Here is a 12,010-nt window from a genome sequence, read left to right as displayed (position 1 = left end):
GTGTTTCCTCTGAGCCTAAACATGTGATTTGTACAACTGCCATTTTCTCCAACAACCTTTTCTCCTTGCTCCATTGGTCCTAGCCAAGAGCATTAGGGACAGAACTAATACTTGCAATGTCAACTAGGAAGCATATTTAAAAGGGGGGGGGGGAGAAACCCTCGAGCTAATCATGACTCAGAAATTAACAAACCAATGAGGACACTTAGAACAGATTGGAACAGCCTAATTTTGTTTTTGTTTTTTGCTCAGAACAAAATCAGAATGTTTTGTTCCAGGATTAGGATGAAAACTCAGGAAGTGGGAGTTTTGTTTAAAGAACAGAATAGCATGCACCAAAATGAATCTATCTACAACAGCCGAATAAATTATAAATACTATGCAGTTTTCTACTGTACGATATCATCTACTTTAAGAAAGATTCATCTTCTTCAAGAGGAACAGTAAAGTTATTATTAGGTGATTATGCTGAATGTATTGGGTTCTTGCATGCTCTAAATATCTCAGAAAATTTATTCCAATTTGAAAAACACAGTTTTAGTTTACATGCAAAATTAACTAAAAACATTCTCAAATTTGACAATAAGAAAATCAGATTCTTTGCTATCACAACCATCTTTCAAAAACAGTAGCTTACTATTTACCTGTCTATTGAAGAAACTAATGGAGTTGATTGTGAAGGTTGCTGCTGTATTGAAGGCTGAGGCTCTGGAGGTGCAATCTGTGTGATGCCAGGAGTTGTACCCTGCAATGAGAAAGTTTAACATTCAAGTACCTTCTTAAATTCTTTCTTTTAATCTGATATCACAGTCCAATCATCTATGCAACTAGAAGCTTTTGAAAAGCACTCTCTCTACATCTTTTAAAGCATCTAAGTGAATTCAAACTGTTAACTTTCAGAGGGTTTCTCGTGCAAATTCAAGAAGTCAACCATGAGATTAATGTGACATCAAAGCTTGCCATGCAACCAGAAATCTTACTAGCAGAATGTGCAACAGAAAAGCCAATGAAGAATGCAGGGGTAATTCAAATCTCTTCCATTAATAACAAGGCTGCAGAGAAGAGTTCTGAGGAAAGTTTTTTTTCCAGGTACTAGTGAGAATCTGTATCTTATTTAAAGGGCATTACTAGCCAGGAGAGAAATACTAGCAAGTAATTTGCATCTGGGAGGCCCACTCACTTCCCAACAGCACAGCCAGGGGCAACAAGGTTTCCACATTGGCATCACATTCTGCTGTAAGAGAAATTAATTTGAAAGTTAACATACAATATTATCTGGAATCTGAAAACGGGACCCGCTTTATAACTGATGCTCTGAAATTCTGTTTCTAAAACACATTCCAAACAACATGCAGTTCATCCATTTACCTCTAATGCTGTCTGCTGGGTGGAAGCAGACTGGGGAACTTGAACCTGTCCTCCTAGACTGCCCAAAGAAACTAAAACACTCTGTTCCATGTAAGGCTGCCCTACCGCAGCAAGATAGCTTGGCTGAGCCAATGCTTCTGTGGGTAAAGGAGGGGATAATACTGCAGAAGGAAGGCAAGCAGAAGCCACAGAAGAGGAAGCAATATTTGAGTCTCCAATATACTGTGCTGGTAGCCGAGGTGGGAAGCCCTGTGACAAATGAGGAAGCCATGTTAGCTTATTTTTAGTGTGACTGGTATGAAACAGTATGAAATAGACAAGAAAGGAGAAAATGCAAGCCAGGTTGTTAAAAGTGTTGTTTTTTTTTTGCCCAACCACCAGTTTAAACTTAAGTCTTATTTCAGAAGCTCTATAGCATATTGTCTTAGGGTCAACTTTACCTTCTAAGCCATCATGCAGCCTGTATCTCTGTAATAAACAACTTCTCCTCTTTGAAAGAAGAGCTTCAGCTGCAAACACTTAAAATTCAAGATGAACTATGGTACTCATGGTAAAGTTAAGAAAAATAACCAACCTTCTACATTTCATCTGACCTCCCTCTCCCCATTTTTTTTAACTCTAGAGGAGTGTTTGGCAAAATATAAAACATACAGTATTTTCATAATCTAAAATTAGAGAGAATATGCTGAGCATGTTCCCAATGTAAAAAGCAACAGAGAACATTCCAGAACAAAAAAACCAACCAACCAAAGTATATTGTTTGTACTGCCTGTAGAGTGTATCTTCTAGTTTAGGAGGTAAAAACTAAAAAGCCAAAATTTCCAAAAATAAAAAAATCATCTTAGTAAATTGCCACTTTCTTCAAGAAATTCTAAGGGAGCATCTGAATTATTTCACATCCCTTCTTATATTTAAGCATGAAATAAGACATGGAATTTAAATAGTAATTTTAACTTTTTTTTAGACATTAGTAGCTGCATTTGCACTATTAATTAATAAATGCTACTTTTTAAGATAAAAGCATTACTGCTTTTTTTTTAAATAAAGGGTCCAGTTTTTAGATAGATTTAGCTTTAAATCAGAAGATTGTATGTACACTGATAAACCATCTTTTCCTATTTATTCTTCTTCCATGTAAAGCAGAGCTCCTATACTCAAGATTTTTCATGGAAATTAAAACATTGGGGAACTGATGAGATTACAGAGAGGGACTTTTGCTTGATTCCCAAAATACCTGGTACAGAGCATCTGTAGCTGGAAGTGGAACTTCAGCAGTTTGTCCCAGAGTAGAAGGCAATCCCATGGATTGAACACCTGGCTGAAGATGTTGTGGGAGCACCTGGCTGGAGAGCTGAGCCACAGGCTGCAAGAGAGTTGGAAGCTGGCTAGGGACAACTGTTGAGCCCACAGGAATAGCAGTTGCTGCAGCAGATGTTGCCAGAGTAAGCAATGGCTGGTTAATGCCAGCTGCCATAGAAATGGATAGAGATGGGAAGCACGGCTGAGCCACAGACACATGAGGTGCTGGCATGGGCATCTGAGAGGCCGAGAACTGTGGAAGAAGTGGTGGTTGTATGGGCTGTCCAACTGGGACGAAATGAGACATGACTGGGGCAGCTGAAGACTGAGCAAGGGAAGGTGCTCCCATAGGTAACTGTGATTCACCCTGGATGATCGGCACTGTTTGAGAAACAGGAAGCTGGGAAGGTAAAGAAAAATAGAGATAGGGTTTTAAGAAGCAGGGTTGCAGAAAGCATATTCTTACTGCATTAGTCCAAGAAAGAAAAAAAATGTTACATTTTACTTAGTAAGAAAGCATAAAAATATATTTGGTAAAACTAGCAGGAAAGTTTCTTAGCCAAGAGTAAAGGAGAAAGGCATATAGGAAAGACCATTTTTAAGGAATGTTCAGTATGAGATTATTGGGCTATTGGTTCCAATACACTCTCAAAATTATACATACCAAAGGCACTCTACATTTTTCAAAAACCAGCCTATTACATAATTTTAGATCATGTCCAAACTCATGCAGGCAAGTCTTTCCCTTTCATAAATTGAAGTTTCTTTCATCAACTTCATAATTAACACACCTTTATTATATTTTTCCACGCAGTACATATCCTGTTATCTTTAGTCTGTTTTTTTAATCCACATGAAAGTAAAAGTATAAACTTTAGACAGCCTAGATGGTGGCTTAAAAATATCAAGTTGTATTATACCTGTGTTCCAGCAGGTACCTGAGGCATAGGCATTACTTGTGCTTGTTGTGTTACTGGCTGTATTGGAGCAGCTCCAGTGGAAGCTGATGGCTGTGGAACTTGGTATTGCCCAGTCTGCTGAGAGGTGGTTGGCTGTTGGGTAGTCTGAAATGAAGAAATGAAATAAAAAAAGAGAATGAATTCAGAAAGATTTCATTTAAAAATACTCAATTTGGAATAGGTGTGCGTTCTGCAAGCATGGATTCTATGAACAGAAATCATATGGACACCAACATAAAATGAGCAAGTTCTAGTTTTCAAATACTCTTGGGTACAACTACAATCAGCCCTTCAACACTGGGGATATTTGGAACTGTAAATCAACTTTTATAGGCAACAGTATTTTAAAATACTGTGTATAAGTTGGATAGCTATACAATTTGTTTAATTAACCAATACATTTTGTTTGGACACCTACATTCATAGCCAAATAGAAATGGAGGAAAAAGTCCCCCTTTTTCAATTTAAGAGAAGGTTTAGCCAAATTAACCAGCTTTTGATTTAGCTGAAATCAATAGTTGTTCTTATTAATGCTTGTCCAGTATATAGCTGTTTTTGCTTGCTAGTTCTTGCAGCAAAACTATCAATGCATGATGCAATGAGGGGTTTTATCTGCAGAACCGGATGCTAATTAGGACTGAAAATGCTGAGAAACCATGACTGGTCCAACTCATCAAATTGGCTTCTATGCCTAAGGAAAATGAAAAACTAAAGCAAAAGTGGAGTTAAGTGGAAAATATTTCTGCATCTATAGCAGAAAAATGTGCAAAACCTAGAATGTCTGGTTGTTGCATCAGACCAGTTGCTAAATTTATAGTATTTCCATAAGTATATCATTTTTTAAAATCTAGAACATCAATCCAGAGGAAAAACACCGAAAATACTATGAAAATACTTTGAGGGATATCACTGAATCTACAAAATGATACAGCTAACACTCATTCATCATTACCAATTGATTTTGCTGTAAAAGTTGTGATGATGCGCTCACTGATGATTCATTTGAAGATGGCTGCCCTTGCATCTGCATAGTAGGGAAAGAGAATCAGAATCAGAATATTCATCAATTTCTGTATTGGGAACATTGAAACAATAATGACCTAAAGTAATAATTGCCCTGAAACGGAAAAGCATTTCATTTTAATCAATTAGGACGGTGCAATAATCCCAATTGTCTAAAAAGGATTTCACAGTGCACACATCTGCAGTTGCATTAAAGCAGTTGCATTTTCCCAGTAATCAAACTCAGTTACTAGTATTATAAGAATGCAATATGTGTTTGTGAGTGTGAGTGTGTGGGGTTTAATAAAAAAAAATCCCAAAAGAGCCTGTGCTAGAAATAGATATACACACTCAATTTCTACAGGAAAATTGCTACTGATCTCTATTTTAAACATTTAAATTTCCTTCAGTTTTTCAAAGATTTATATCAACCTAATCTATCACTCAAGAAGACAAAATGCTGAACTCTAGTGACGTGAAATAATGGTATTTTCTACCAAATCTAATATTAGAAATTTCTCAAAGATACTGTAAGAATCAGCTGTTGTTGTTTTTTCAGAAAAAGCACCCAAAGCTAAGGGTTAGTAATTTCAAAGTTTGAATGAGTAAGCAAGCAAAATCAAAACAACAGTTATGAATGGATGTAAAACTGGAATGGCAATGACCACCTTTTGCAATCATTCCCATATAATGAAATGTGTATTATGTATTGGACTGTATCTCAATATATAATGAAAAACAAATGTTCTCAAAGAAGTAAAAAACAGAATTTAGGTTTTGCAATACAAGAGTGGCAAGAGAGAAAAGGGTTGGAGAGCTATATAAAAGAAGTGGGTATCTTTTTAGCTAAACTGAAAAGATAGGAATGCACGTTAAGCATTTTTATTAAACAAGCATACAGTGTTCATGTTAAGAGGGAAACATGAAACACAATTCTGGAGTCATCCTGAGGGGGGAAAAACACTGGTTCTTGAAATATCTTGCAATATATGCCCTGATAATTATGTGACCATCTTGAAAGGTTCAGTATATAATTTGCTTAACTGTTTATATTTTCATTTCATTTTCCAAGATTCTTAGAACACCACCCCAATCACAGATCTTATTAGAATCACAAGAAATAGTAATAAAATAGCAATCAATAGTACAAAGTGTTTAGATAGAGACAGATGATGTTTTGGGGCCAAGGTACATGTTTGAGTGTGCAATATATTACATGTATTTATATTGGCTGTAACCACATAGTAGTTTGCAAAGTAGTCTTACATCAGAACAGTATTTCTCAACCTTGGCAGTTTCAAGATATGTGGACTTAATTCCCATCCTGGTTGGGGAATTCTGGGAGTTGGAGTCAACACATCTTCAAGTTGCCAAGGTTGAGAAATACCACATTAGAGATCCCACCTTACATGGAAAAAGCATGCTTGAAGTAAAGCTGCCCCTTGTTTCTACTTATGGCATGTTGCAACAATGTGGAAAAACTGGTACTATTCTTATCCCATGAGCAGATAACATTGCATGAGGCACCGGTAGGACCAATGCTGGTCACCTAGTCTCCATGTTCTCTATCTTATTAAAAAGTGTCAGCTGAAAATCACGATTGGTCAAAGGTACAATGGGAAGCAGAGCTAAGTGCCATAGCATATGCAAAATTTCTGCTTGGAATGTGGAGAATTAAATAGTAAAGAGTAAGCTTTAGTAAATAAAGCAGAACAAATAATTGCATGTGTGCAAAAATAAAAGAAATAGGAAGGATACAATAGATGAAAAAGAAAGTAGTCTGATACTGTATGTGGAATTGCTGAATACATGCGCAAACATTTATGGAGATTCTAGGTTATCTAGGTTATGGTTGTCTCAATGGTACAAGGAAAAACAAAGAAAGTCCAGTTGCCTTTTGAAAAAGCACCTTTGGGCCATGCAGGAACTGGAAGGTGTAAGTTTAAATATGAATAAAAAGGCTGAAATGTGTATCAAATGCATGAATTGGTATCATCTAAGCCAGGGGTCTCCAACCTTAGCAACTTTAAGCCTGGTGGACTTCAACTCCCAGAAACTCCCAGCCAGCAAAGCTGGCTGGGGAATTCTGGAAGTTGAAGTCCGCCAGGCTTAAAGTTGCCAAGGTTGGAGACCCCTGATCTAAGCGGTATATGGAATCATATATAAGTGATTCCACATGTTACGAATGTGAAAGATGGTAATGGAGGAATCAGTGAAAACTATAGAAAAATAATGTAATATTTTGAATTAATTCAATGCATAAAAAAATAATCCTGTTAGGTGCAATGAAGGGACAGATGGGAACAAAACTACAGAAAAAGGGTCTGGGCTATTGGAAAACCCAAAGATATTGCACTGCTTAAAAAAGAATTGTTTCAAATATATGGTTAAGCATATCTACTCGTGCATGCATACATGGAAAAAGAATGAATCAACAAATATGACCGTTTTGATATTTATGAAGGATGATATAATTAGTGAAGGGTAGAAGAAAATTAAATATTCTGAATGTAGGGCAGATTTTTTTCCCCCCTAAGATCAAGACTGGGTCAGGGAAAATAAACATTTTAAAAAGTTTGTGTTAGTGGCAAATATCTGTAGCTTGGATGGAGGATAAGAGCGGAGGTTCATTCTCCAAGTTTGTGGGTTGGTTCCCAAATGGTTGGCTACCAAGTTGGGTAACATCAATGTATTTTAAAAAGTAGTAAATAGTAATAGAAACAACGGAAGAAAGAAAAAAAACAAGTTCCATACCAAAAAAGGGACTTGACACATAACACAATTTCCCAACAGAATGGATAGCAAGTGGATATAAGGCAGCAGCCCCAACCTTTTGTGCACCAGGGAACGGTTTCGTGAGAGAGGTTTTTCGGTGGACCAGAGGGGGGCGGAAATTATTATCTATGTTTGTAACTTTGTTTTATGTTTTATGTTATGTTATGTTGTTTGTAACTTCGTTTTATAGTTTTTCAAACAGCTGAAGATTGTATAATTCGCACACTTTATTGTGAGAATTATATCCTCTACTGTCTGATTAAGCAAGTTTTAGGTGTTTCTGAGGTGTTTTGATGTCTCATTGTCACAGTTTGACCACACTGATCAACAACTAATTTAGTTTAATTAAGGAGAAAGAGGAGCGGACATGTCTCACTACTATTACTCCTTATGCATATCTTCAATGGGTGCCAATTATGGATTGGGGTGTAAAATTTCCTGAAATGCTTAAGATGGGGAAGGAAGGCAGAATCTTGGAAAATGGAAAACTGGGAGTCAAAATTACTTTTTTGTTGAAGTGGAGAATTTTATATTTGAGTATATGTATATAATGTATTGCAAAGCATCTAAAATTGCATTAATCTGCACATATGATACGTCTATGAAAGTATCGTATGTGCAAAGTAATATAATTTTAGAAGCTGAGCGATACATTATGTAATCCAACTCATATTTATTTACAGGTCAGACACATATTGTTTATAGGTAGTCCTTGACTTATGACCGATCGCTTAATGACTGTTCAAAATTATGACAGACCCCCCCACCCCAAAAGGTACTTACAACCTGTTTTTGAAGTTATGATGCAACACACACACACACACACCATCACGTGGTCACATTTTTTGACTTTGGCAACCGACTCCCATTTAGGGGCGTTGGCAGCATCCTGCAGTCACATAACTGTGATCTTTTGGTGGCATTTTTGCCAGTGTCTGATGTTTATTTTGGGGTTCTGACAAGAAACTTCTGTTGCAGAAAATTGATTTGCTTAATGACCATGGCGCCTGCTTAATGACTGCCACAAAAACTGTGGTCCAGTCACATGATCCCTCAACTTGCTACCGCAACAATTTACAACCATAATTCCAGGATCTATTACGCCCATAAGTTAAGGACTACCTGTAGTGAACCTAGTCTTTGGTAAGCTGGAATAATATTATAACCTCAAAACATAAAATCAGTAAGTGCAATTCTCTCTATAAAATAGGTTTTGTTAAGTTTCATAGGACTTACTCCTATTTAATTTTATATTGGTTTGTTGACCTGAAATTTATATTAAGGATTCACAACACATTTATTTTATAAAGTTCAAAATCTCTGGATGTTCTGTATAAGCACAACATACATGTGAACCATCATTTCTGTTGATTTTACATTAAGCAGTCATAATATACAATTTGAATAGGGAAATACTGGATTAATATTTTTATAAAAATGAACAATGATGTTTGAGTGCTTCTAAAAGATCTCAAAACATCCAAACTTCCCAGATTTTTCATTTTCAGATGGTGAAAAGAAGCTATAAATTTCACTTACCTGAGCTTCCAAACTTAGCTTCAGATAAGTAAAAAGACAGGATTTTTACTTTAATGCAATGAAGTAAAACCTTTTTACCATAGCCTATTACACAGCCCTACAACAGAGATTTGCTTACGATCAATACACGCTACACATAATAGTCCCACGGAGGAGAAATGGTTTCAACAGGCAACACATTCCTGGAGAAACAATTTGTCCTTCAGTACCAGAGTATCTTGGGAAGGGAGAAAGGAATGTAAGGAATCCTATACTATAGTGCCAAGATAACACTAAAAACCCAAGAAAATCTGGAAGCATTTGTACTGGTAACCTGAGAATAGAATGCAGGTGATCTTGTTGAAACCAATGTAGAGAGTGCCTGTTCAGATGAAGCTCCCTGTGGAAAGTGGATGAAGATCTGTGAATCTGGCAATACCTTCTGAGCCATTTGGGAAGCGGAAAAAGAGAAATCTGTGGCATATGATACAGATGTCCCACTCGGAGGGGGCGACAGAAAATCACCAGTATCGGAAGAATTTAACTGTGATGAGTCACTGGAATGCCCTGGGCTACCTTCAAGCCAGCTCTGGAGAACAGAACTGCCTCTACTCATCATGAACTCAGAACTCATATAGTTACTCTGTTCCTCTTTTACAGGCTGAAGACGAACAGGCTGTGAAGTTCTTTGGGTAGATTCCTCCTGGTTAAAATCTGTGTGACGATTTCTATAAACACACTGAGGTAAGGTTGTACTTTCTCCTGCAGTTACACTGGGAGTTTGAACATGGAATTCAAACACGCTTGTTTGACCATCCCCGTTGTGAGAGAGTATAGCAGGTGCAGAATGTGGAACAAAGACTGGATGAAAATTCATCTGTATGGTGTCTGCGCTCAATGGAGCCGATATGCCGGACACTGGCAATGATGGATTCATTCCAGAATCCAATCTCAAATTTTGAATTTGTCTTGCCAAAAATGTCTGCCCTGTTTGATATTCAAAAGCAGAATTCTGAAGAGGGCCACCTTGTACACTTCTTGGTTCAGGAGCTTGCAGCAGGTTTGGCTCCGTTCCTTGAGCATTATAGGATAGTGTCTCATAGTGTTCAGGTAATTGAGATTGATAGTGCATGCCCACTAAATATAATGCTTCTTGGGTCAATGTGTTTGTAGCATCTTTCGAAGTTGCTTGTCCAGGTCTGTAATCATTCCAGGTTTGAGTAGAGTTCGACACAGTGTTAGCCTGAATGTGTTCTCTTGTGGAGTTATGAGCAGTTGTGCTCATTGTCGCTAATGTCTCTGGTGTCCAAATTGTTGGACTACCACCAGGGAGAAGTAGATTTTGATTGGTCTTGAACAACGGCTGGAAATGGCAAGTTTGGGCTTCAAGGATAGAAGTACTTTTGCGCCGTTGAGAAATGGACACCCCCGAAGGGCAGGTGGGTGGTGGTGAGAAAGAGCCTGGCCGTTCCTGAATGGTAGAAAAAATTACTTGGGAATCTAGGAATGCTGGGGTTCCCCCATACCGATGCATCATGGACTGAGGCTGTATTGACATGAACAAGACAAGTAGTTCAGACATTACAGAAACATATCACCATTTCAGCTCAATAAATGGCTGTCTTTAGTAACCTTATAGAATGGCTACACTTAGGTCAAATTTAACACAAAAGTTTTGAGTGTTATGCAAATCCATTAAATACATCCGTGGCAGAGATTGTTGTCTATAGGAATATTTGCTTTTGTTAGAAGCCATTTTTCCAACCTTCTTTTTATTAAGATAAATATATTTTGTTAGATTTGCTTCAAAACCATCATTTCTCAATAAATATTTTTTTGCAATACAGTATACCTCCTGAGAAATAGTTCTCTAAATAGGAAGAGAATCTACTTTTATACTGCAACAAACCTAGCGATTATTCATTGTTTTCACACCTCCAAAACCTAGTTATAACACTTTACATTTATCAAGTGTTGCACTTCATTATTCCAGAATGGGTATGTTATCTCTTACAAAACTCTGTTAAACACATTCCAATATAATTAAAATGCTCAGTTTTTCTTCTTTATACTAATGGGGTCAATTGAGACCATGTATCAAAATTCCAATTGTTCTGGAAAAGCAGCAGCAAATTCTCCTATGACATAGAAAAAAAATATGGAGTGACAATTACTCTTACATATCCTTTGGAAATGGAGGAAAATGTTTTCTTGTACTATAGGAAAGTGATTCTAATTTCCTCTCCTTATCAAAAAAATAATAATAATTTCAATCACTTAGGTATGTCGCCAAGAAAATATATGCATGTAGTTGCAAGATATTGAACTTGAATCATAAGAGGTTTACTTTTACCTCCAGTTGCTACCCAGAGATTAAATAAGAAATCCATTACTGTTTTGTTTTTTTTTTGTTTTTTTGTTTACATTTATACCCCGCCCTTCTCCGAAGACTCAGGGCGGCTTACAGTGTATAAGGCAAATAATTTTAACTAAATTTAAATTTTTAACTAAAATTAAAAAAATCCAGTGTGTAAAATACTGGGAGTAGCCCTGGGGCCCAATATGGCATAAAGGCTTAAGGAAGAGGAAGCTTCTACCCTTCCTGAAATCCATAAATTTGAGTCTTGAGAATAATTTTCTTTAGCCCCCATGATAGTAGAGCAAGCAGATGCTTCCTGAACAGATGAAGCTTAAAAATGGTTTCTGCCTTCTTTCCATTGCCTACATGAAGCTCTGCTTCTTTACTACTGTGTCTAGCCAAATACACACATGATTTTACCTTCTTCGTAAATGACTTGAAGTGAGGCATGAGCAGTGAAATCATCAACTTGACAAATAAAAGAACTGAAGGTATTATCTTGTCTAGTACCAAAATATCTGCAAACAGTCAAGCTCAGACAGCACCCAAGACTCAACAGTTTACAGGTGAATGTTATTCAGGCAATTAAAGCAAATGGCCCCGAAAATTATCCACACAGTAAACAAACTATTATAGCAAATGTATTTCAGTGCAAGTAAGTTTAAAATGAAGTATTGTTTGATTTAAAAAATCATCATGCATCAGAGGATTAATAATATGATACAATATT

At 36.8% G+C, this 12,010-nt stretch overlaps 2 protein-coding genes across 7 annotated transcripts in view; both read right to left on the bottom strand.

Moving 5' to 3' along the window:
• Positions 1 to 12,010, bottom strand: part of WNK1 (WNK lysine deficient protein kinase 1) — a 128,799-nt gene that overhangs the window by 37,920 nt on the left and 78,869 nt on the right. For 4 of the 6 annotated variants that reach the window (XM_058191389.1, XM_058191392.1, XM_058191390.1 and 1 more), the window contains 5 exons: positions 4,579 to 4,650; positions 3,588 to 3,731; positions 2,603 to 3,067; positions 1,181 to 1,234; positions 645 to 745 (listed from right to left, as the gene is read on the bottom strand). In XM_058191389.1, the coding sequence (XP_058047372.1) occupies positions 645 to 745; positions 1,181 to 1,234; positions 2,603 to 3,067; positions 3,588 to 3,731; positions 4,579 to 4,650 (836 nt within the window). The remainder of the gene's footprint in view (positions 1 to 644; positions 746 to 1,180; positions 1,235 to 2,602; positions 3,068 to 3,587; positions 3,732 to 4,578; positions 4,651 to 12,010) is intronic. The other 2 variants (XM_058191391.1, XM_058191393.1) reach the window with 2 other exon arrangements.
• Positions 6,752 to 11,303, bottom strand: LOC131202430 (uncharacterized). Its single transcript, XM_058191395.1, has one exon. The coding sequence runs from the start codon at positions 10,501 to 10,503 to the stop codon at positions 9,196 to 9,198; it is 1,308 nt and encodes a 435-aa protein (XP_058047378.1). The 5' UTR covers positions 10,504 to 11,303; the 3' UTR covers positions 6,752 to 9,195.

This window comes from Ahaetulla prasina, chromosome 7 (genome assembly GCF_028640845.1).
Source record: "Ahaetulla prasina isolate Xishuangbanna chromosome 7, ASM2864084v1, whole genome shotgun sequence".
Classification (NCBI taxonomy): Eukaryota; Metazoa; Chordata; class Lepidosauria; order Squamata; family Colubridae; genus Ahaetulla; species Ahaetulla prasina.
Note: the sequence above shows the minus strand (reverse complement) of the source record. Positions and strands in the feature narration are given on the sequence as shown.